General features: G+C 35.8%; 1 protein-coding gene across 1 annotated transcript in view; it reads left to right on the plus strand.

The window, feature by feature from the left end:
* COMMD1 (copper metabolism domain containing 1) overlaps positions 1 to 27229 on the plus strand; it is a 187261-nt gene that overhangs the window by 58438 nt on the left and 101594 nt on the right. The window contains exon 2 of the mRNA XM_049650274.1: positions 23236 to 23517. Within this exon, the coding sequence (XP_049506231.1) occupies positions 23236 to 23517 (282 nt within the window). The remainder of the gene's footprint in view (positions 1 to 23235; positions 23518 to 27229) is intronic.

Raw genomic sequence — 27229 nt, forward strand, 5'->3', positions numbered from 1 at the left:
AAAAAAAAATTTCAAAACAAAACAAAACCTTCCAATATGTTTACCCTCGGTAGCAGTACTTCTTTAAAAAATTTTTTTATTAAGTTATAATTGATTTATAACATTATATTGGTTTTAAGTGTACAGCCTAATGATTCAACATTTGTACACATTACATATTGATCACCACAGTAAATCTGATTACCATCTGTCACCATGTATAGTATAACTTTTAGGATTTACTGTGTTGACAGTTTTCATGAATGCTCTGCAATATTGTTGACGATAGTCACCATGGTGTACATTATATCCCATGACTTACTTATTTTATAACTGAAATTTTGTACCTCTTGACCTCCTTCATCTGTTTCACCTACTTTGCAACCAATATTCTGTTCTATATTTCTATGATTTTTTATTTTGTTCACTTTTTTTTTAATATTTCACATATAAGTGAAATCATGGTATTTGTTTTTCAGTATTTGACATATTTCACTTAGTATAATTCCTTCAAGTTCCATCCGTGTTACAATCATGACCTGAGCTGAAATCAAGTAGGACTCACCAGCTGAGTTAGCCATGTGCCCCTTATTTGTTCTACTTCTGTGAAAAATGCCATTGGTATTTTAATGGGGATTGCATTGAATTTGTATATTTTTTTGGGTAATATGAGCATTTTAACAATTCTTCCAATCCATGAACACAATATCTTCCTGTTTCTTTGTATCTTCTTCAATTTCTTTCATCAGTGACTTATAGTTTTCATTGTACAGGTCTTTCACCTCTGATAAATTTATTCCTAGTTATTATTATTACTTTTTAATGCTTATTTATTTTCGAGAAAGAAAGAGAGGGAGGGAGGACAGGGCAGAGAGAGAGGAGGGCGGAGGATCCAAAGGGGCCCTGTGCTGACAGCAGCAAGCCCAATGCTGGGCTAAACTCCTGAATCATGAGATTATGACCTGATCCGAAGTTGGATGCTCAACCGACTGAGCCACCCAGGTGTCCCTTCCTAGTTATTTTTGATGCAATTGTAAATAGGATTATTTTCTTCATTTTTCTTTCTGATATTTTGTTGTTAGTGTGTGCACAACTAACTTTTTGTATGTTGATTTTGTAGCCTGATATTTTATTGATTAGCTCTAACATGTCTTTATGATTTTTAATATAGAATTATGTTTTCCACAAATAGTGACCATTTTACTTCTTCCAGTTCAATTTAGATGTCATTTGCTTCTTCTTCTTTTTTTTTTTTTTTTTGCCAAATTGCTCTGGCAAGGACTTCAATACTGTGTTGAATAAAAGTGGGAGAGGGCATCCTTTTCTTCTTTTTTTTTTTTTTTTTTAATTTCTTTAAAAATTTTTTTAAAATGTTTATTTTTGAGAGATAGAGAGAGTGCAAGCAACAGAGGGGCAGAGAGAGAAGGAGACACAGAATCTGAAGCAAACTACAGGCTCTAAGCTGTCAGCACAGCCCAGTGCGGGGCTCGAACTCACAAACTGCAAGATCATGACCTGAGTGGAAGCTGGACGCTCAACCAACTGAGCCACCCAGGCTCCCCTTTTCTTGTTTCTGATATTAGAGAAAAAACTTTTAGCTTTTCACTGTTGAGTATGATGTTAGTTGTGGGCTTATCATATTGTTTTGAGGTACCTTCTTTCATTACCCACTTTGTTGAGAGTTTATTCTAAATGCATATTGAATTTTGTCAAATGCTTTTTAAGTACCTATTGATAATATGATTTTTATTTTTCATTCTGTTAATGTGTTGTATCATGTTGATTGATTTGTGAATATTGTACCATTCTTGCACCACAGGAGTAAATCCCACATGATCATGGTGTATGATTTTGGTAATGTATTGTTGAATTTTATTTGCTAATATTTTTTTGACGATTTTTGCATCTGTTTTCATCAGAGATATCGGCCTATAATTTTCTTGTTGTGATCTCCTTATCTGGTTTTGGTATTAGGATAACGCTGGCTTTGTAAAATGAGTATTGAAGTGTTCCCTCCTCTTCAGTTGTTTGGAAGAGTTTGGAGAGGATACATATTAATCTTTGAATGGTAGACTTCACTTGTGAAGCCGCCTGGTCCTAAACTTTTGTTTGGGATTTTTTTGATTACTCGCTTAATGTCCTTACTAGTAATCAGTCTTTTTAGATTTTCTATTTCTTCCTTATTAAGTCTTGGAAGATTGTATGATTTTAGTAATTTACTTTTCTTTTTGTTTTTTTAGGTTGTCCAGTTTGTTGTCATATAATTGTTCATAGTAGTAGTCTCTTATGATCCTTTATATTTTTGTGGTATGTGTTGTAACTTCTCTACTTTCAAATCCAATTTTATTTGAGCCTTCTCTCTTTTTTTTCCCTTGGTGAGTTTAGCTAAAAGTTTGTCAATTTTGCTTATCTTTTCAAAGAACCAGCTCTTAATGTCACCAATCTTTCCTTTTGCTTTTTTAGCTTTTATTTCAGCTCTGATCTTTATTTTTTTCCTTCTACTAGCTTTGGACTTCATTTATTTTTCTTTTTCTAGTTCCTTTAGGTGCAAAATATAGATTGAGATTTTTCTTGCTTCTTGATGTAGGCCTATATTACTATTAACTTCCGTCTTAGAACTGTTCTTGCTGCATCCCATAGATTTTGGTATGTTGTATTTCCATTTGTCTTTACAATTTTTTTTCCCCGTTTGGTTTCTTTTTTAATCCAATAGTTGTTTAGTAGCGTGTTGCTTAATGTGGCTGATTGGAAATCAGACCCTCAGGCAGCAGCCTGAAAATAGGTACAGTCCTGTGGGGTCACAATTGTAAACCGTGCTGGTCTTTAGACTAGAAAATCTGGAGGTGTCCCTTGGGAGACAGTTGCAGATCAGGCTTCCAGATATATGTATAATTTCCTTTCTGGGAGGTATTTTCAAGCTGTAGTGAGGCTAAGGGAGTATGCAAGGATGGTGTCTCCATTCTTACATTCTCTGAGAGCACCTCAGTAGCCTCTAGGATGCGTGGTAGACCTGTAGCTTGTACTTCAGACTGAAGCTCTGGACTTGTAAATGGGCTTTTTTCTCAAGAAGACTGGGAGTGTGTTTTAGCCTGCTGTTTATGCAGTGCGCTGGAGGGTGGTAACCTACCAAGAACTATCTTCCTGATTGTTTCAGCCCTGTGGAGCCCAGGAACACAAGCACCCTGGCCATCAAACCAGGTGATCAAGGGGTGTCCCTGTATGGATTGCATGTGCCTGTCAGCTTTAGTGGAGTAGGTGGAGACTGTAGGGAGTAGGGCAAGCTCACTGGTTTTAGCAAGGTAGAAAGAAGATACCTTGACTGCATGCTCACCAGCCTCAGTGGTACATCAGGAGAGTGCATGTTCACATGTAGGGGCACCCCTGGGTGGCTCATTCGGTTAAGTGTCTGACTTCAGCTCGGGTCATGATCTCAGGATTCACAGGTTCGAGCCCTGTGTCCAGCTCTGAGCTGTCAGAGCCTGGAGCCTTCTTCGGATTCTGTGTCTCCTCTCTCTGCCCGTCCCCTGCTCATTCTCTGTGTGTCTCTCTCCTCAAAAATAAATAAACATTAAAAAAATTTTTTTAAAAGGACCGTCTCTGTTCCCTCTAACCCTTTGGGTCCCTAAGATATAAGCCCTGTTGGTTTTCTAAGCCACAGATTTTGGGGGCTCTTCTCTTCAGTGTAGGTCCTAAGGGTTGGGGTTCCTGACTTGAAGCAGAAACCTCTTGCTTCTTGGGAAGAAACTCCAGATTGTGAGATCCCTCCCTATTGTTGGTTGCCATGCCAGGGATGGAGTTTTTGGCAAGACTGTGTCTTTGCATCTCTTACCATTCTCAGTGTGGGCCTTTTATCCTTGTTGTGGTGGAGCAGTTCAGCTAGTTTTCAGTTATATTTCACAGGGAATTGCTCCATATTCAGATACAGATTTGGGTGTCTGTTGGAGGAGGTAAGTTCAGGACCTTCTTTTACCACCATCTTGGACTGACCCTCCCCTTCCTCCTCAGACCAATTTTAGTGTTTCTTGAATAATGTCTTTTGAGACTAGTTGTGTGTGTGTGTGTGTGTGTGTGTGTGTGTGTGTGTGTGTATTGTTTTTGAAAATTTTGGGGGCAGCTGGGTAGCTCAGTCGGTTGAGCAACCAACACTTGATTTTAGTTCAGGTCATGATCTCATAGTTCATGAGTTCAGGCCCCACATTGGGCTCTACACTATGACAGTGTGGAGCCTGCCTAGGATTCTCTCTCTCTCTCTCTCTCTCTCTCTCTCTCTCTCTCCTCCCCTCAGCCCCTCCCATGTGGTCTCTTTGTCTCTCAAAATAAATTAAAAAACGATTGTTTCAATTTCTCAGCAAAAATACATAAAAATATAAGTTCCAATTTTATTATTAGATTAATTGACATAAAATTCATAAAGTTACTATTACATTACCACACAAGTTTTAAATGGCTACTTTCAGTTTCTGTAATCACATCATAGAGGACTGGTAATGAGTTTGTGGGCTGGCACTGATTTGCTAATCACAGTTTGGGCAGCATTGCTCTAGATTTTCTGGCAAATTGAGAAAGCCAAGGATGCTTTTAGTAACACATCCCATTGAACACTTTTCTCGGGCAGGTTCATATTATTTTTCCTATTTGAGAGCTTAGGAGTAGACCTGATAGGTGGTGAAAACTCAGTGGTAGAAATTATACTGTGATAACCACGTGACATCATAAAACTGAATGGGGTAGCACTAATTCTGTAAATATTCAAAACTAAATTGTAAAATAGTAACTTAGGAGAATTTCCATATTAGATCATCATCTTATTCTTCAGGGTTAAAATAGGCCTTAAAATTTTTCTAAAAAGTACATTCAATCCTGAATGGCAGTTGGGAGCCAGCTCTTATTATTGGCTTTTAAACATTTTGCTCTACTTGAAAAATACAAAAGTTGAGTGATGTCCGAGTTAGCATCTGGGAGGGAATAGAACTTAGAAGATTTAGAAAGTTGAACCATTCCAAATTACTGTTTTTGTAAGTTAAAAACCATTGAATACTGGTAATTATATGTAGCTTAACCTATAGATATAGCAGCATGGAATGTTAATATTTGGGGGGTACACAGAGATCATTTAACACCATCCCTTTTGTTTAATTTTATGGAAACTGAAGCCTGGAGAAATATGCTTGAAACCACAAAACCATTTTCTAACTAACTGTTAAGAGCAATAAATCAGGTTTCACTGATTTACTGAAGGTAAAGGACAAAACTGAGTTGCTTTTCTTTTGGACTATTTTTTACTTAAGTTTTGGACCAGGTTCTAGTTCAAATAACAGCATAAACAAGTTTTTTTAAAACAAGACATTTTTCAGGAGTTTTAGAAAATGCTAATTTAAACCATTTTTTGGACAGCTTTAAACTTGCTTTAGCTCATTATATTTTTATTTCAGGAGATTATAGAAATGCAACTAAGTTCTTTTTACTGATATTTGGTCTTTAATTGTGTAAACATGTATTTCCAACAAAAAATTCTGATGGAGTAAATCAGGAGAAAAAACATTCACTTTAAGACTCTTTAAGCTAATATTAATCTCTAGAGGCAAATTGCTTTAATTTCTCAAGGTCTTAATTTCTTTGTGCTAACAACTGGCAGCATTCTGTACTTTATAGGCTTAACTACACATTTTAACAGCAAATTCTTGGGAGCTTGACAGAACGAACTGTTGAGAAGTAAAGGTTTGTTTTTGGTTACCATGAGTAGTTTCTATGGAGGTTGAACTATTGTTAGTTCTTGGTAGCCTTCTATATGCTTGTCAGTCTGTTTTCTTCAGAAGTGATGATGAATTTAAATCTGCATGATGTGTTCCAATTTACTTACTTAATGGAAATTAGGGGCGTGCATAGCTTTTTGAAATTCGTAATTACTGTTCCTATTAAGTGGTTGGAGAAGCAGCTATTTATATTTCATATATTATCTTATTTAATTTATAATCATTTTTCTTTTTGGACATAATATAGCCACTAAAGAAATAACTATCCTTTATTCAAACAACTCCTTGGGCATATTCCAGCAATTCTTTTTTCCTTACAATATTAAAAATTGCACATATAATATAACTGGTAGAAGACTTAATTATTTACAGAGTGAAAATAATATTAAATATGTTATTTGTAGGGGCGCCTGGGTGGCTCAGTCGGTTAAGCGTCCGACTTCAGCTCAGGTCGCGATCTCACGGTCCGCGAGTTCGAGCCCCACGTCGGGCTCTGGGCTGATGGCTCAGAGCCTGGAGCCTGCTTCCGATTCTGTGTCTCCCTCTCTCTCTGCCCCTCCCCCGTTCATGCTCTGTCTCTCTCTGTCTCAAAAATAAATAAACGTTAAAAAAATTTAAAAAAAAAAGTAAATATGTTATTTGTAGATGAGGATTTTCTGCTTTTTTTTAAAGTGTGTGTGTGTGTGTGTGTGTGTGTGTGTGTGTATGAGTTAGTAGCAATACTAACTATGACAAAAAAAATTTCCTATAATTAAATTTTCATTCATTTTTGGGAAAACAGAATTACCTGAATTCAAGGTCATTTTGTATATTGCTTAATAAGCTACTTATCCTAGAAGTTTATTACTCATCTTTGACAGTATTTTATCTAGTTCATTAAAAATAGCTATAAGTTATGATGTTACATTTATTGCTTATGTTTTATGAACTTTTAAGAAATAGTGCTTTGGGTCATTGAACTCATGTCCCTGATATTTATTCTTCTTGGTCATAAGAACCAAGATTTTTCATATTAATCCAGATTTAGTATGTTAGACTAGCAATTTTGCTTTCCCTTTTTGATACGGAGTAAAACTGGAGAGATTCTTAAATTATAATGCCTAAAGGCATGGTTAAAGTAAAAGAAATCTCATTAAGTAGAAAATGCTCATTAAAGAAAATTTGGAAAGTGCTAAAAAATGAAAGAAAAAATTTAAAACTCTGATTTTAACAGTGATAACTACTTTGGTATTTTTCTTTCCCCTTGTGTATGTGTTGTTGGAAGGGGAGGAAGGGAGGCAAGAGGCCTCTTCCCTTTTTTGTGTATTTTAGAACATTACAGGCTCATACAGAAGAATTCCATATCATTTATGTGGGTGCTTTGTCCTTAAGAAGGTGCAGCGTAACTTCCTGTTCCTTAAGTGTTCCTCATAGTAACTTTCTTCCAAAGAGTAGAGTGTTGAGAGTTGGGAAAATTATTTTACAGTGGAGAAACCTGACAAACATTACTTCAGCTAGGTGTCATTAACAGTGATAAGCCATGTTGATAGCATGTACCCTTGATGTGGTGTGATGAGAATGGCAACTTGCCTCTATGGTCTTCCTCCCCAAAACCCATCACACCAGTCTAACCATAAGAAAAATCATCAGGCGGATTCCAACTAAGGGGCACTCTCCAAAGTACTCATCAAAACTGTCAAGTTATCAAAAAGAAGGAAAGTTTGAGAAACTACCATAGCTACTTGAACTTAAGGAGAAATGATGACTAATTGTAATGTAACTTGGATAGGATCCTGGAACATTAAAAGGACATTAGATCAGTGGCGCCTGGGTGGGTCAGTTGGTTAAGCATCTGACTTCAGCTCAGGTCATGATCTTGTGGTTCATGGGTTTGAGCCCCGCACCATGGTCTGTGCTGACAGCTCAGAGCCTGGAGCCTGCTTCAGATTCTGTGTCTCCCTCTCTCTTTCTGCCCCTCCCCTGCTCGTGCTCTGTCTCTCTCTCAAAAATAAGTAAATGTTAAATTTTTTTTTTTTTAAAGGACATTAGAGCAAACATAAATATGAGGGCACCTGGCTGGCTCAGTTGGTAAAGCATGCAGCTGTTGATCTTGGGTTGTGAATTTGAGCCCCATATTGGGTGTAGAGATTAAAAAAAAAAAAAGGTAAACTTAAAAAAAAACAACTAAGAAAGTATTTACATTGTAGTTAATAATAAATAATGTATCGATATTGGTTATTAATTGTAAGTGTACCATAGAAATATAAGATGTTAATAAACTGGGAAATTAAGTGTCTGGCATATTGAAATGCTGTACTGTCTTCACAACTTTTTCTATCAAAATGTTTTTAACCTAAATTACAGATCCTATTAGAGCCTTCTATGTGTCTCTCAGATTTCATTTTCTCTGTCCTCTGAAGTAATCATTATCCTGCATTAGGTGTTTAGCAATCTTGTGCATACCTTTATAGTTTTACTACATAATATTTTTAAAATTTATAGTATTTGTCATCTAACAAAACTTCATACAAATAGCATCATACTTTATGTGTTCGTGTGCAGTTGTCTTTTTTGTTGTTGTTATTGTTCAGCATCTGTGTTTATGCTTCATCCATGTTGATAGATAGAATTCTAATTCATTTACTGAACTTCCTAAATGGAATCATATAGTACATACTCTTTGTGTTTGACTCTTTTATTTAGCATAATATATGAAATTAGTGCATGTTGTATCTGTCATTCAGTTTTTAAAAATAGACTGTTTTTTTTAGAGTAGTTTTAGGGTTACAGAAAAATTGAGTGGAAAGTACAAAGAATTAACCTTACATCCCCTCACAGTCCTTCCCAGTGCAATATCCCCTATTATTAGCATCTGGCATTAGTATAGTACATTTGTTACAATAGATGAGCTGCTTTTATTACATTATTGCTAACTAAAGTCCATGGTTTGCATTAAAGTTCACTCTCTGTGTCGTACATTCCATCTTTACAAATGTATAATGGCATGTATCTACCTTTATAGTATCAAATTCTGTATGATATTCAGAATAGTACTACTGCCTGAAAAATCCTTTGTCCTCCACCTATTCATTCTTCTCTCTCTCTGAACCCTTGGCAGCCACCGTTTTGTTTTGGTTTTTGTTTTTTTACTGTGTCCATGGTTTTGCCTTTTCCAGAATGTCATATAATTGGAATCACAAAGTATGTAGCTTTTTCAGATTGGCTTCTTTTATTTGGTAATGTGCATTTAAGGTTCTTTTATGTTTTTTTCATTGATAGCTCTTTTTTTTTTTTTTTTTTTAAGTAGTACTGAATAATATTCCACTGTCTCGATGTACTACAGTTTAGCCATTCTCCTACTGGAGGACATCTTTGTTGCTTCCAGGCTTTGGCAGTTGTGAATAAAACTTCTATAAATATCTATGTGCAAGTTCTTGTGTGGACATAAGCTTTTAACTCATTTGGTTAAATTCGAAGGAACGTGGTGCTGGATTGTATGGTAAGAGTATTGTTTAGCTTTGTAAGAAACTGCCAGTGTCCAGTGGCTATTCCATTTTGCATTTCTACCTGTAGGAATAGTTCCTATTGCTCCACATCCTTGTCAGCATTTGGTGTTGCTTTGTCTGCATCTATTGATATTACCATATAATTTTCCTTTTGTAGCCTGTTGATATGATGGTGTATATCATCAAACTTTAAATATTTAAAGTTTATTTATTTATTTTGAGAGAGAGAGAGAGAGACAGGGAGAGAGAATGTGTGAGCAAGAGCTGGTCGGGGTGGGGGGAGAGAGGGAGAGAGAGAATCCAAAACAGGCTCTACACTGTCAGCATAAAGCCCAACGTGGGGCTCAAATTCATAACCTGAGCTGAAATCAGGAGTTAAATGCTTAAGCAACTGAGTCACCCAGGCACCCTGATATGATGGATTGTATACATTGAATTTTGAATATTGAACCATCCTTGCATATCTGGAATAAATCCCGGTTGGTTGTGGTGTATAAATCTTTTTAGACATTATTAGATTCAATTTGCTAATATGCTGTTGTGGATTTTTGCATTTATATTTGTGAGTTGTTTTTTTGTTTTTTTTTTTGAGGGTTTTTTTTGATAATGTCTTTGTCTGGTTTTGGTATTAGAATAATATGGTCTCATGGAATGAGTTAGAAAGTATTCCTTCTGCTTCTGTTTTCTGAAAGAGACTGTTGAGGATGGGTGTAATTTCTTCCTTAAACGTTTGGTGAAACTCACCAGTAAACCAATCTGGACCTGGTATTTTCTGGTTTGGCAAGATATTAATTGTTGATTCTATTTCTTTAATAGACATAGGCCTATTCAGATAATTGATTTCTCCTGAGTTTTTGTAGATTGTGAGTTTACAGGAACTGTTCAGTTTCTTCCAGGTTATCAAACTTATGGGCATATAGTTATTCTTAATGTTCCTTTATTGCCCTTTTAATGTCCATGGGATCAGTAGTGATGTCCCCTCTTTTTTTTCTGATGTTAGTAATTTATTTCTTCTCTTTTTTTTCTTTGTTAACCTGGCTAGAGGTTTATCAATTTTATTGATCTTTTTGAAGAACCAGCTTTTGGCTTAATTCATTTTTTCAAAAAACTTTTAATGTTTATTTTTGTAAGAGAGAGAGACAGAGTGTGAGTAGGTGAGGGGCAGAGAGAGGGAGACACAGAATCTGAAGCAGGCTCTGGGCTCTGAGCTGTTAGCACAGAGCCTGATGTGGGGCTTGAACTCGCAAACTGTGAGATCATGACCTGAGCCAAAGTCAGACGCTTAACTGACTGAGCCACCCAGGCAGGCTCCCCTGGCTTAATTCGTTTTATCAGTTGATTTCCTGTTTTCAATTTCATTGATTTTTGCTCTAATTTTTATTTCTTTTCTTCTACTTACTTTGAGTTTAATTTGCTCCTTTTCTAGTTTCCTAAAGTGAAAGTTTAGATTATTGATTTAGATTTTTCTTCTTTTCTTCTATTATGCATTCAGTGCTATAAATTTCTCTTGTAACAGTTGCCTTCACTGCATCCTACAGATTTAGATATTTTCATTTTAATTTTGTTTAAAATATTTTAAAATTTCTTTTGATACTTCCTCGATATATGTGTTATTTAAAAGTATGTTATTTAATTCCTAACTATTTGGGGGTTTTTCAGATACCTTTTTGTTACTGATTTCCAGTTTAATTCCATTGTTGTCTGAGAGCAGACATGTATGGTTTCTATTCTTTTTATGTGTTAAGGTATGTTGTATAGCTGAGAATATGGTCTGTCTCAGTCAGTGTTCCATGTGAGGTTGACAAGAATGATATTGTGCTGTTGGATGAAGTACTCTGTAGGTGTCAATTAGATCCAGTTGATAGTGTTGTTTATTTTAACTATGTTCTGCGTACTGGATCTTTAAATTACCAATAGAGTGGTGTTTAATTCTCCAACTCTGATAGTGGATTCATCTTTCTCTTTGCAGTTGTATCAGTTTTTATGCCATATATGTTTTACACCAACTAAAAGACTGAGACTGCTAAAGTGGATCAAAAAAAATAAGACCTAACTCTATGTTGTCTATGAGAAACCCATTTTTAATATGACACATACTGATTAAAAGTAAAAGGATGGAGAAAGATATACTGTGATCACACTAATCAATGAAAACTGGAGTGGTTTTATTAATTTCAGACAAAGCAGAGTTCAGAGCAAGGAAAATTGCCATGGATAAAGATGGACATTACATAATAAAAAAGGGGTCAGTTCTTCCAGAAGATGTAACAATCCTTAACATGTATGCACCTAGCAGCAGAATGTCAAAACATATGAGGCAAAAAGTGGTAGAACTGCAAGGAGAAATAGACAAATCTACTATTGTACTTAGGAAACTTCAACACCCTGCTATTTGTAAAGGACAGATGCAATAGGCAAAAGGTCTATGAGGACATAGTTGAACCAAAGAGGTCAATCAGTTAACTAGATCTAATTGACATTTATAGAATATTTTGGTGGGAGAGGAGGGAGACATGAAGAATTTTTAGGGCATTTTTAGGGCAGTGTAACTCTTCTGTGTGATATATAAAGGTGGATACCTGTTGTTATACATTTGCCAAAACTTACAGAATGTACAAGAATGAACCCTAATGTAAACTGTAGACTTTGGTTGATAATGATGTGTCAATATTGATTTGTCCATTGTAGCAAAGTACCACACTGATGTGGATGTTGATGGTAGGGGAGGATGTGTATGCATGGGTTGAGGAATGTGGGTATGTGGGAACTCTGTACTTTTTGGTTAGTTTTGCTGTGAATCTAAAACTGCTCTAAAAATTAAAGTTTCTTAGTTAAAAATTAGAACAAATGTATCTGGAACCTAATAGTTTCTAAAGGATACTTTGTAAAAGTAGTTTCACAGAGGTATTTCCATTTGTATTGAAAAATTTGAGGCAGAAGTGTGTGTCATTGAAGCATCAAATTAGGTGATAATATGGAATCACTTTGTTCTGATACGTGAAGTTTACATTGTATGAAAGTATATATCTCACTAAATACTATTTATCTATGTTTATTTTAAGCACTGACCCTTTGTTTTGAAATACTACTCTAAAAAACAGGAAGCTTAATGGAAAAGCTGTGTTTTGTCTACCAAAGAATAATAGGAATTCTCTCTGGTTTATTTTTAGTGCCAACTATAAATACTGTTGCTTTCAAGCAGAAAGAAGAGATTAATGATTATATATAAATATTAAATTACAGGGGATTGCTTTAGGACTAACATGCTTTGGGATTGATTAATATCAAAGTTTCCCATTTTCAAATATTAGCCTCCTAATTTTAATTACTTGATACTTAATGAGCAGTTTACTAAAAAAGGCATCATCTTGAGTTCAGTTTTTTTTCTTATTTATTTATTTTTTTAAAACAATAGCATTTATTTAGCTAATGAATCTGAACTTTAGGCAGAGCTCAGAGGGGAAGACTGTCTTCATATGGTGTCCACTCAACTGGAGGCTAGATGATCCACTTCCAAAATACCTCATTCACTGGCTATTTGGTGCTGGCTGTTTGGCTGGGAGCTTAATGATAGGCTGAGAGCTAGAGGCCAGAGTCCTTATAAGGTAGTCTCTATAAGCTCCTTACAGCATAGTGCCTGGGTTCTAAGAGCAAGCCTCTTATGAGGAACAAAATGGAAGTTGAAGTTTCTTAAAACCTGAGCCAGAAAATTGGCACAGCATCACTTGGCCATGATCTTTTTTGAATTTGCTTTTTTTCTTTTTTTTTTTTTTTTTTAGGTCTTTAATTTTGAGTTTCAGCCTCACACCAAAATTGAACAGAAAGTATAGAGTTTCCATATGCTGCCCATGCCCACATATGCACGGCCTCTCCAACAATCAATACCCTGCACCAGAGTGGTATTTTGTTACAATGGATGAACCAATGTTACCCAAAGTCCATAGTTTACATTAGGGTTCACTCTTGGTGTTGTACCATCACTGGATTTTGGCAAATGTATAATGATGTGTATCTATCAGTACATTATCATATAGAATAGTTTCACTGTTTTAAAAATCATCTGTGTTCTGTTTTATCCCTTCCTCTTCCACCAACCCCTGGCAACCGTGATTTTTTTTTTACTGTCTTTACAGTTTTGCCTTTTCCAGAATGTCATATAAAGTTGATCTTTGAACAAAAAGTGTTTATTAAACTGTGTGGGTCCACTTACATGCAGATTTTGTAAAATAAATGTATTTGCTCTTCCTTACGATTTCCTTAATAACATTTTCTTTTCCCTATCTTACTTTACTGTAAGAATATGGTATGTAAAAATATGACATACAAAATATGTGTTGATTATGTTATTGATAAAATAAGGTTTCTGGCCAACTGAAGTCTATTAGTATAAGTTTTTATATATACTATAGTATAGTATAAATATATATGTAAGTAAATATAGTATAAGTTTTTAGGGAATCAAAAGTTAGATACTCATTTTCTTATTATTTTAAAAATTTTTTTATGTTTATTTTTGAGAGAAAGAGAGAGAGTGAGAGAGACAGAACGCTAGGAGGGGAGAGGCAGATAGAGAGGGAGACACAGAATCTGAAGCAGGCTCCAGGCTCTGAGCTGTCAGCACAGAGCCCAACGCGGGGCTCGAACCCATGAACTGTGAGATCCTGACCTGAGCTGAAGTCGAACACTTAACCGACTGAACCACCCAGGCGCCCCGGCATTTTCAATTTTGCTGGGGGTGTCATTGCTCCTAACCCCTGTTTTATCTAGGGGTCAGCTGTAGTTGGAATTGCCATGATCTTTTGGATAAGTGGTCACACAGCCCATATTTATTCCAGGGGATGGGATATAGATGCTTAACTTCAAGTGGGAAAAGGGTCAAAGAATTTTGTCGCCAGGTTTTAAAATTGCCACATTCTATATTTGTATATTATAAATAAGGAAATCCAGGTGCAATAATACTAAAAGATTTTCCCAAGATTAGATGAGTAGTTAAGGCCAGGTTTTTTAGATTGCCATTTGCACACCCATCCAACTATTCACTCATTCAACATATTTTACTGATCGCCTGCTATGTGACAGTCACTGTGCTAGGCGCCAGAGATTAAATATAAACAAGCAGGGCAAGGTCTTTGCCCTCTACAAGCACTTACATGTAAGAGCCTGGTAGTTAACCCTACATTGTGATAAACACCACTTTACTATGTAGCCTACAAAGAGAGCCCTGTTCTAGATTTGGTGGTTTAGGGAAGATTTCCTGTGTACAGTAACATCTATATTAAAGCTTGAAAAACAGGTAGTGTCAACAAAAGGAGTTAAAGGAACAACAACTAAGATGTTCTAGGCAAAAGGAACAACATAGGCAAAGGTCCAGAGGATAGGGAAAGAACGGCAGTTTTAAAAGCTAAAATGAGGGGTGCCTGCGTGGCTCAGTCGGTTGATCATCTGACTTCGGCTCAGGTCATGATCTCACAGCTTTTGAGTTTGAGCCCTGCGTCGGGCTCTGTGCTGACAGCTCAGAGCCTGGAGCCTGCTTCTGCTTCTGTGTCTCCCTCTCTCTCTGCCCCTAACACACTCACATTCTGTCTCTGTCTCTCTCAAAAATAAATAAACATTAAAAAAAAAAAAGCTAAAATGAGTACAGTATGGATGGAGGGAGATCGATGGAGTGAAAGATTGTAAGAGGTAGGGGAAGATGAAGAGACACAAAGCTAGAGAGGTAGAGGAAGTACCTCTTCATGATTCACCCTATAAACCAAATTAAATAATTAGAATTGAAACCTGGAAGATAGAGAAGTCTTTACAGGTTTTATTCTTTAATTAAACTTTTTACTTAGAGATTATTTGTAGATTCATATGCAGCTGTAAGAAATAGTAGAAAGAAATGATCCTTGTATACTTGACCACTTAACACCCTATGGTAGCTTCTTGCAGAATTGTAGTACAATAGCACAACCACTATATTGACGTTGCTACTGTCAGGATACAGAACTTTCCATTACCAGTAGGATCCCTTATGTTGAAGTTTTATAGCCACATCCATTTTCCTCCCACTCATCCTCACTCCTTCCTTTTTTTCAAACAGTTGATAATCAGTTTATTAAAATAGTTGATATAAGTATTTGCAGTGATGACTTCTACCTTGACTCCTGGCTAAATACTGATGGAAGTAATCTGTTTAACATTCTCAGAAGGACTATGCAAGTCAGTGTGAGTCACTTAAGGATCCTCATCTGAAAAATGACTCAAGTTTTAGAATCTTCAGCCTGAGAGGTTTTTCTTGTACTGATTCTTAGAGTTTCAGTACACATCTAAACTGGTTCTTTCACTTTGAGATTTTTTTCCTTTGAGCCCCTGATCAAGTCAGCATACACCTTCTCCAGAGGTTTTACACTGTGACTGGTTAGGGTAATTCTAATTTGGTGAATCACCACCTCTTGTTCCACTAGTGTCTTTTTAGGAGCCGGTGGACCTGAGCTCTGTTGCAGCTGTGACCATGTCTTCCTCAAAGAGCCCTCACTCCTTTTTTAACCCCTTACAACCACTAATCTGTTTTCCATTTCTGTAATTTTGAACTTTCAAAAAGTATTACATAAATGGAATAAAACAATGTATAACCTTTCCTTTTTCTAAAATTTTCTTAAATGTTTTATTTATTTTTGACAGAGAGGGAGAGAAGAGTGCAAGTGGGGCAGGGGTAGAGAGAGAGGGAGACACAGAATCCGAAGCAGGCTCCAGGCTCTGAGCTGTCAGCATGGAGTCTCATGAGGGGCTTGACCCATGAACCGTGAGATCATGACCTGAACCAAAGTTGGTTGCTTAATTGACTGAGCCACCCAGGAGCCCCTAACCTTTCTTCATTCAGGATAATTCTCTGGCAATTTGTGCAGGTTGTAGTTATCAGTGGTCCATTTCCTTTTTATTGAAGAGTAGTATTCCATGGTATGGATGTACCATAGTTTATCTGTTTACCTGTTGAAGGGCATCTGGTTTATTTCTAATTTTGGGATATTACAAATAAAGCTGCTGGAAACATTTGTGTATTATATAACTTTTTTGTGTGGACCCATGTCCTCTTTTCTATGGGATAAATTCCCAGTAATGCTATTGCTAGGTCATATGGTAGTTACATTTTTTTTTAAATAAATTGCCAGACTTTTGCACTGTGTATGTACCATTTTACATTTCCACCAGCAATGTATGATTGATCCAGTTTCTCTGTATCCTTGGAAGTATTTGGTCTTGTCACTGTTTTTAAATTGTAGCAATTCTACTAAGTGTATAATGCTATCTCATTGTGGTTTTATTTATTTTTATTATTAGTTTTTCTGTGTAGTCTCTACACCCAACCTGGGGCTCGAACTCATGACCCTGAGATCAAGAGTCAGTTGGCTGTACCAACTGAGGCAGCCAAGTGGCCCTGATTGTGGTTTTAATTAACATTTTTGTGATAGCTAATGATGTCGGACATTTTTCATGCACTTATTTGCCATTTATATATTCACTCTGGTGAAATGTCTCTCATCTTTTGTCCAGTTTCTAATGGGATTATTTGTTTTTTGTTTTGTTTTGTTTTTCTGATGCAAAAGCAAAGAGCCTTTTGATTATTTGTTTTTTAATGTTGAAAATTTAAGGTTCTTTATATATTCTAGATATTAGTCCTTTGTCAAGTGTTTGTTTTGAAATTTTTTCTCTCAGTTTGTAGGTTGTCTTTTCATCCTCTTCACGGCATTTTTTTTTTTTTTTTTTGCATAGGACAAAAGTTAATTTTGATGTGGTTGACTTTAACAGTTTTTTCTTTTATGGATCATGCTTTGGTGTCAAATCTAGGACCTCTTTGTCTAGTTCTTCATTACAAAGATTTTTCAAAAAAGATTTACAGTTTTGGGTAACTGCCACCTGGGTGGCTCAGTCACTTGAGCATTTGACTCTTGACTTTGGCTCAGGTCATGTTCTCACAGTTCGAGGGATCAAGTCCTGCCCTGGGCTCCATGCTAGCAGTACAGAGCCTACTTGGGACGTAGGATTCTCCCTCTTCCTCTCTTTCTGCTCCTTGCCCGCTTGTACACACTCTGTCTCTCAAAATAAATAAATAAACTTCAAAAAAATATAAAGAAAATATTTACAGTTTTATGTTATATCTAGGCCCATGATCTATTTTAAGTTAATTTTTACATAAGTTAGGAAATTTATGTTGGAAAAGTTAGGAAATGTTATGTTTTTTTCCTAAAGTATATCTACTTACTCAACTACCTTTTGTTGAAAAGATTTTCTTTTCTCTATTGAAAAGATTTTGCACCTTTGTCAAAAATCAGTTGTTCATATTTGTGTGGGTCTGTTTCTGTGTTATTTATTCTTTTTCATTAGTTTATGCATCCTTTCCTCTGCAAATACTGCGATCTTGATTATTGTAGCTATATCTTAAGTCTTGAAATGGTGAAGACCGATTGCTCCCACTTCATTGCTTTTTTTTTTTTTCTCAAAATTGTTTTATCCTATTTCCTTTGGCTTTCTGTATAAATTTTAGGATAATTTTGTCTGTATATATAAAAATTCTTATGAGGAGTTTGATAGGAATTGCTTATGTCCCAATCTGTTTCTTTTCTCTGAAGTAGGCTTGAATAACTTGACATGCTTTTTTCTCTTTTTCTCCTACCTAACTTTTTGTGTTGATTTGAAATTCCAGTTTCACATTTATAATTATTAATTTTTAACATTTAAAAATTATTTTTGGTTCATCATATTCCAATCACATATATCTTTAGCATAATGCTGCTTTATGTTGACTAGGAGACCAGCAATTTCTCTAAGCTGCCCACTATCAGTAACATAATGTGGAGTCAATGATAATAGTCTAGCAGCATTAATTTTGCCAATAATATTAACACGATGGTTTGCATTTTTATTTTTTATTCAATTTCTCTCCTTCCTCTGATTTTGTAGCCTAAATTACCTTTGGCTCTGCGCTCCTTGCTCAGCAAGGCTAGATTAGGCAAACAAATCAACACTTTGGGATTGTTTCTTTATCTAGGAGTTTATGGTTTGTGACGTACATGAGAGGATTTTGTAAAGTAAGAAATTGATGACTTGAAATAATTCTAGACTTTAGGTTGATCTGTAGCATTTATTATTTTTGGCTTAAATAGTTTTTGATACGGTTGTGAGTGCTTTTTATACCATGAATTCAAGGGCTTATGTTAGATGCCGTAATTGCAGAAATATGTAGACCCTGCCCTCACAGATTACAATCTGTTGGGTGAAATAGGCTTGTAAACAGATAATTTCATTACATCGAGGTAAGTGTGGTGACAGAAATATTAGGCATTTTTGGAATAGAAAGGGGGGGCTGCTTGGATGGCTTAGTCAATTGTGTCCTACTCTTGGTTTCAGCTCAGGTCATGATCTTGCTGTTCATGGGATTGAACTCTGCATCAGGCTGTGCACTGAAGGTGCGGAGCCTGCTTGGAATTCTCTCTCTCTGCCTCACTCAAAATAAATAAGTAAATAAACCATGTATATGTGTATGTATATATAAAAGGAATAGAAAAGAGCCCTTACCTTACTAGGGGAGGAGGAATATTGGAGAAGCCATGCTTGAAATGAGTCTCAAATGGTAAATAGGAATTAATCTGGTGAAGGACATTTAACCTGATGGAAATTAATGTGATGGAAGGACATTTCAAGCAGTTAGAATAATGAACAAAGACACATAAAAAGAAGTAGCATATTAGGATTTCTGGTTGGAGAATTACAAACAAGTTAGTACTATGTGAATGGCAAGTGTGGGAAGCAGGAAGTTTATGAGGCACCAAAAGATAAGCCAGACCAGATCTTGTGGTGTTGAGCTTGGACTTTATCCTCATTGGTTCTCAAATCTATGAGGTCCAGTGTTTCCTTCCTGTAGTAAATATTTTCTAATGCCCCGTTATTATTTTTAAATAGAATTTATTTATAGTTATAATTCATATATAATAAAATTAACATGCATCATTTCTAACAAATTAACACGATGACATAAATGTACTATAAAGTCAAGTTCTAAGAAACATGAAATAAAGTAATTTGAAATATGTATTTTAAAATGTAAATGTTCAAGCATTACTGCATTAGAACATGTAATGAATCATACAGATACTTGTACTTCTATGTAGAATCCCTGTGAATGTGCAGCAATAAACATGGACTTTTATAGATGTATTGGTAATTCAGATATTTTAGTTGCTATTGCCATTGGTAATATTCCAAAACGTTCAGCAACCTGTTTGTAAAGTTCTGACCAAATTAAAGTACAAATAATATTAGTTTCATTCCCATAAATTTGGTGTTTATTAAAACTGCAAAAAAAATTTTTTTATGAAAAAAAGATTAATTTCTAGATTCAGGTAATTATAAACAAGTTTTTCCACATGATGTTAAGTGGAACATTGCCAAGTCATATGGGACATGAGTCCGTTTGTTTTATGGGATGTTCTTGAGAAGGGGTTGGTAAACTACATCCCAGAGGCCACACTGCCTATTTTTGTATAGCTTATGAGCTAGGAATAGTCTTTATATTTTTATTTATTTATATGTATATTTTAAATTATCAGGGTTTCTTTTTTTTAAGTTTATGTATTTATTTTGAGAGAGACAGGAACAGTGGGAGCAGGGGAGGGGCAGAGAGAGTGGAAGAATCCCAAGCAGGTTCTGCACTGTCAATGCAGAGCCTGATGCGGGACTTGAACTCCCGAAACTGTGAGATTATGACCTGAGCTGAAATCAAGAGTTGGAAGGTTAACAGATTAAGCCACCCACGTGTCCCAGAATGGTTTTTATATTATTTTTAGAGAGTTGGACCAAAAAACAAAAAAAAAAAAACCAAAAACAAAAAGGAGGAATATGTAACACCTTTATAGAAAGTTTGTCAATTCATTTTCTTGAGCATTGTAGGATGCCGATCATCCCTAGATCCTGTTTGCTAGATGCCAGCAGCACTCCAGTCACTATGAAACCAAACATGGCTCCAACATTTTTCAAGTGACTTCAGAGGGCAATACTACCTTGCTGAGGACCACTACCCTAGATGATCAGTTTTCAGTATTTTATTCCATCGTGACACACTTAACAAATAGTAATATGCATGATTTATTCCCGTGTAGAGTTCTTATGTTCGTAATTTTCTGTTTTTTTCCTTACATTCAAGGAAACAATTAAAATGAAGCAGGAATTGGGGCACCTAGGTGGCTCAGTCAGTTGAACATCTGACTCTTGATTTTGGCTCAGGCCATGGTCTCATGGTTCTTGAGATCAAGCCCCACATTGGGCTTTGTGCTGACAGTGCAGAGCCTGCTTGGGATTGTCTCTCTCCCTCTCTCTCTGTCCCTCCCACACACACTCTCTCTCTCTCTGTCTCTCTCTCAAAATAAATAAATAAGAATTTGAAAAAAATAAGGCAAGAATTGTTAATATAAGGTTAACCTTGAAAACCCTCCAGTTTATACTTATAAAAATAAATCTTTACAAACTTCAGTGCTTTTATTACTACTAATAACATTACTTGTAACTTGTAACTTACATAGGAATGTTTTATAATTGACTGATAACCACTGTAGCAGCTCTTGGAAACCTTAAAGCAGGGAAGTGACAGTATCCTATTGACATTTTAGATAGATTACTTTGGTGGGTAATAGAAGATAGACTTGAGGAGGTACAAAGTACAAGCCTAGTTTAGGTACAAGATGGTGGCCTCTCGAGTATTCTATGCTGGGTAGTAGGGACAGAGCAGAGGAGACACATTATTGGAGAATTATTTCAGATATAAAAATCAGTAGAAGTTAATGAACAAAATGTAGGCTTAGTTCTTAACCTTTGTTGCTCATTAGAATTATTTGGCATGCTTTTAAACAATGCCAATGCCTGGGCCCCAATTTAGGATTTTTAGAAATCAGAAGTTCTGGGATAGAGTCTGGGAATTGATATTTTAAAAATGTACCTCATGATTCTAATTTGCAGCTAGTGTTGAGAACCACTAATTCAAGTTGTGGAGGAGAGAGAAGAATAAGGGATAAGTGAGTAGTACCAGGCTGCCAGCTAAGGCTACTGGTTGATGGAGGGGTCATGCTTTAAACAGTGTCTGTTCCATGGTAGCTATTCAGATATTTTTGGTATAAATGAGAACTGATGACTTTGAACTTGAACCAAAACCAGTTCCTTATTTAATTTCTGATTATTCTAAATTTGGATGAATTAACCCCAGTTCAAGATACAATCGACTGGGACCCAACCAAAATAAATGCTATCACAGGTAAGGTTATATCAGAATGGATATCTTGGTATAATTTGAGGAAAAGAATGATATAAATCACTGATGCTGTGGTGTGATATTGTGAAGCAAAGTGCCAGCTGAAATAATTTGACTTCATTATAGTACATTATACAAATTGATATTTCTATTGAGTGCCTTAGAGAATTTGGGTCCTCATACCGGATAGATAGGCAGGTATTCAATATATGTTTATTAAATTATACGGTGAAATATCTTTATCAGAAAGTTGTTATATTTATCATACAATTCTTTTTTATGTTAATGGAAGAATGAAAGGCAGTATGTTTGTCTTTCAGCCCCAATTCTACTTCCTCTACCTATATTCTACCTGTACACTGTCTTCCTTTACACTCCTCTGTTCTCACTGCTACTGCCCAAGTTTAGTCAGGACTGTTGGTTTCCAGTGATAGGAATATAGCTCAAACTGTCTTGAATATTAAATTGAATTTTTTGGTACCTGTAGGCAGAAAGGATGCTGAGATAACATACAAAATTAAAGAAAGGTTTACAGGAACCAGGGCTTTGGTGATTATATAGCAGGGATATCATTCCATTAGAACCACTCTCATCTCTGCTTGGCTTTGTTCTTTTTTATTGCAATCAGGCCTTTGCCAACAGATCAAAGATAGCAGTCTGCAACCCAGCCTCATAGCCTTCTGCTTCCAGGATTCCAAGAGGAAAGACCATTTCTACTCCTGTTCTAAATTGAGAAATTGATTTCAAATAGCTGTTGTTTCCAAAGAAAGGAGGCTACTATGATTTGTCTGGTTTAGAGCTCATGCCAACCCCAGTGGCCAGGAGAGGTTAAGGATATACCAAAGAAGAGGCAAGGAAAATCTTGAGACCAAATCGTTAAGTCACTGTCCTCTCCAGGGCTCCATTGCCACAGACCCTTGATGATTTTCCATTTCAGTTTATTTAGCAGCTTACTATTCACAAAACAGCAATGATAATTAAATTTTGAAAATTTATGGAGAAATGTAGAGTAGTATATAATTTTAGGCTAGTAGTATTGTAAATGAGCTATTTGACTGAAGATGGACTACACAGCTAACATAATGCATTCATTTAACAAAATGTACTTAGTTCTTCTATGGACAAGGCATTGTATAGTCGTAGTATATCAAACCAAGCCTGGCTATAAGGCATTGTGAAATTATATAAGATTTCAACAGAGGATGAGTTAATTCATTTTCTTGTTTTATTATTTAATTACTTAATTTTATTATTTTCCCATCATGGAACTCGGTATTTAAGAATTAGATTCTAGTTATTGATATAGAATTTGAGTGACATGGAATTTTTAACAAGTAGTTTTCTTTTCTTTTTTTAAATATTTATTTTGAGAGAGAGAGAGAGAGAACACGAGCAGGGTAGAGGGAAAGAGAGAATTCAAGCAGGCTCCATGCCCAGTGCAGAGCCTGATGTGGGCTTCAATCTCACGACACTGAGATCATGACCTGGGTTGAAATCAAGAGTCAGATGCTTACCCGACTGAGCCATCTAGGCACCCCAACAAGTAGCTTTTCTGATACTCAATATTTGTAAAAAGAATATTTTTGTTCTTTTAAAGAGCTTATTCTCATTACTGTCATTTAATGACACTTTTTGAAAGCTGATTTAGTGATTAGAGTCATTCAAAATATGATCTGTAGTTAAGCTATCTTTTTCTAGTTTTTACCAAATTCAAATTATATAATTTTTTCTGTCTTTATAGTCAATTGCATCTGCAGACATGGATTTCAACCAGTTGGAGGCATTCTTGACTGCTCAAACCAAAAAGCAAGGTGGGATCACATGTGACCAAGCTGCTGTCATTTCCAAATTCTGGAAGAGCCATAAGACAAAAATTCGAGAGAGCCTCATGAACCAGAGCCGTTGGGACAGTGGGCTTCGAGGTCTGAGTTGGAGAGTTGATGGCAAATCGCAGTCAAGGCATTCAGCTCAAATACACACCCCTGTTGCCATAATGGAGCTGGAAATAGGAAAAAGTGGACAGGTGAGCCCAACTTCAATCAATTTCCTTTTATAAACTACATTTCCTATTACATATTAGATGATAAAAATAATAGGAAAAGACTCTGTTTCCTAGAATCCCTTTTCAGATATGGAATCATCTGAAAATTTGGATACTCCTCGTTGTGGATAGAATCTGGAAACCAGCCTCATGGTCCTGGCAGCTATCTCAGAATAACAAAATGAGTCAATGAGGTGATTGCACAGAGAGTGGCCACCATTCCATTTTGGTTAGATCTTAGAATTCTTGGCATTTGCTCAGAATTCTTGGCATTTGGTCAGAATCTCCAAAGCAATGATAGAGATGCTAAATAAAGACCAGGAATTGAGATTAAACGACACAGAACAAAACTGTCTCACCCAGTCATCTTTATGGGCAGTCAGATATAGGAGGCAGTGCATCTTAATTACAGCAATGTGTTGTTCCTAAAGACCCTAAGTGTGCTATCTCTGTCCTTGAGCCCACAAATAATTTTTAATGTGATCTTGATTATTTACAAAACAGTTCCTCTTTTTCTTGCAGTTTCCATAGTCATTATAGCAAGTAATTTTAGCATCTACATTGTTTTTCCTGAAGTCATTCAGTTTGTGCTTTAGATGATGCCAGATCAGACTTTTAATGACCTGGTATATGTCTTTGGGGGAAGAAAAAAAAAGCAGCAACCCATAATTAGGAAGAGAAAACCCAGATCACTGAATTAGCCAACCAGATTTATTTTCAGATGAATAATCAAATAAGTGCTTCTATTACATTCTGTAGTAGAAATTTATTTTTCTTCTAGGGATGAGCATTTTTTTAGCTGTCAGTTCCCCTCACATATTCCCTTAGGATTTTTCAGTGTTTGTAGTTCTATAATGATACTGATTTTAATTTAAAATGTAATTCCTCTTAAAAAATAATTCTTTTACAAAATACATCTGGAGAATCATTTCTTTAGTTATTGTAAAATAGTGCTGTTGCTTTTATTGACTTTGGTTTGTCTGACCCTAAAGTTCATTTTTTTAACCATTGTGTTAATATGCCTTCCTTCTATTGTTCTAGACCAAAAATCTGACAGATTAGAAAGGTGTGATAAGTACACTTGGATATCTAAGTTTACCAACCATTTTTCCAGGCTCTTCATTTTTTATTTGGCAATAGTGATTATTTCATTTTGTCTTTAAATATTTATCATTTGGGCAGGAATTGAAAACATACATATCTATTTTAAGACATTCCTAGAAAGCTATTATAGTACTTCTTTAATTTGATATTGTCTTACTGTTTGAACTCAGGTTTATTATGTGCCTTTTGATTTTAGTAATTTACATATCATCTGAATTTATTGGGTACAGCTATAGGGATTTTTAAATCTACTTTAACATATTTAAAATATTTTCTTTGATCTTGTTACCCAAAGTGACATTCTACTCTGTGTGTGTGTGTGTGTGTGTGTGTGTGTGTGTGTGTAGAATGATTTTGTCAATCAGTAAATCACTACAAATAATTTGTTGGCTAGCTTCGGGGTTATTTTGTGATAAATTAGAACAGGTTGGTAAACTCTTTTTTTTAAGTGGTGAGATATTTTACGCTTGACAACCATATAGTTTCTGTCATAAGTACTCAACTTTGTTGTTGTAGCTCAAAAGCAGCCACAGACAATATGTAAATAAGTGGGCATTGCTGTTTCTAGAAAGTTTAGTTACCACAATATAATCAACAGGTCTTAGAAGTCAGAGAGTCCATAAGCCCTTACTAAGGTGAATTACACAGGTGAGGTAGTATATCCCCAATTTCTAGAGAAGGTATCTGAGATAAATACATTACTTGTTTTAGACAGAGCTTACGTAGTAAAATGAAGATCACTACATTGATTTTTTCGAAAAACCATCCACACCAACATTTAGGAGCTTTTGTTAGCTTCTCACAATATTCTGTGCCAAAAAACCAAGTTGGTAGTACAATATGGTAGTCAACAGTATTGATAGGAATATTGCTCAGCAATAAAAAGGAAAGAACTTCTGATAAACACAATAAAATGGCTGAATCTCAAAGTCATTTGCTGTGTGAAATAAGCCAGATATAAACTTTTTATCATAATGTATGATTTCACGCATATAAAATCCTAGAAAATGCAAAGTAATCATGACAAAAAGTATATGCCTAGGTTAAGAGTAGAGGGAGGGTTAGATTAGATTACAAAGGAGTGTGGGAAAACTTTTAAAAGTGATAAAAATATTTATTATGTTAATTGTGGCAACAGTTTCATGGGTGTATGCATATTTCAAAACTTAGGAAATTATATACTTTATTTATTTTTTTATTTTTTTATTTTTCAACGTTTTTTATTTATTTTTGGGACAGAGAGAGACAGAGCATGAACGGGGGAGGGGCAGAGAGACAGGGAGACACAGAATCGGAAACAGGCTCCAGGCTCCGAGCCATCAGCCCAGAGCCTGACGCGGGGCTCAAACTCACGGACCGCGAGATCGTGACCTGGCTGAAGTCGGACGCTTAACCGACTGCGCCACCCAGGCGCCCCTGAAATTATATACTTTAAATGTGCACTATATTGGACATTACTTATACTTCAAAGTTTTTGATTTAAAAAATGGTCACCATTGGGGCTCCTGGGTGGCTCAGTCAGTTAAGCATCTGACTCTTGATTTCAGCTCAGGTCATGATCTCAGGGTCGTGGCATTTAGCCCCATGTTGGGCTCTGTGCTGGATGTGGCTCCTGCTTAAGATTCTCTCTCTCCCTCCCTCTACTGCTCGCACTCTCTCTGTCTTTAAAAAAAAAAAAAAAAAAAAAAAGTTTACCATGAAAATGATTAAAGTTGCTCTTTAACCCACAAAATGCTTTGAATGCAAATATATTCTTAACAAGAAAAGTTGTAAAAGAAGTAAACAATAATTTAACCTATTCCGGCAATAAAATATACAGCCTCGATCTTACAGGAAATGTTTTTGTGAGACCTGGATCCTTGGTTAGTTCTTCTGTCAGCTTCTAAGTGAATATTATTTGTGAAGTAATCCACTATATCATATTTCCAGTTTTTAGAACATCTATAGGTAACAAAGTCAAAGTTATTTTCATATGTAGACATTGAATGAGCTTGTGAGAGAAGTGATGAGCCTAGGATACTAAGAGGTTGCTTCCAAGAAGAGTGACCAACTTTTTCGAACTCTGTGTGTATGTGTACATGCATGTATGTGTATTTATATACCCCAAAACAACGAAATTACTGTCTTCAGTTTATGTCATTTAAAATCAGTTGTTCTCAATAATGGTTGCACATAAGAATTGCCTGTGGGGCTTTAAAATTTTTCATGCTTAGGACATTGCTCAGACCAATTAAATAAGAATCTAGGGGGATGGAACCTGGGCATCAGTATTCTTTAAAGCTTATGATTCCTTGGCACAAAAACAGACACATAGACCAATGGAATAGAATAGAAACCCCAGAACTAGACCCACAAACGTATGGCCAACTAATCTTTGACAAAGCAGGAAAGAACATCCAATGGAAAAAAGACAGTCTCTTTAACAAATGGTGCTGGGAGAACTGGACAGCAACATGCAGAAGGTTGAAACTAGACCACTTTCTCACACCATTCACAAAAATAAACTCAAAGTGGATAAAGGACCTGAATGTGAGACAGGAAACCATCAAAACCCTAGAGTAGAAAGCAGGAAAAGACCTCTCTGACCTCA

Source organism: Panthera uncia, assembly GCF_023721935.1.
Source record: "Panthera uncia isolate 11264 chromosome A3 unlocalized genomic scaffold, Puncia_PCG_1.0 HiC_scaffold_11, whole genome shotgun sequence".
In the NCBI taxonomy this organism is placed as follows: domain Eukaryota; kingdom Metazoa; phylum Chordata; class Mammalia; order Carnivora; family Felidae; genus Panthera; species Panthera uncia.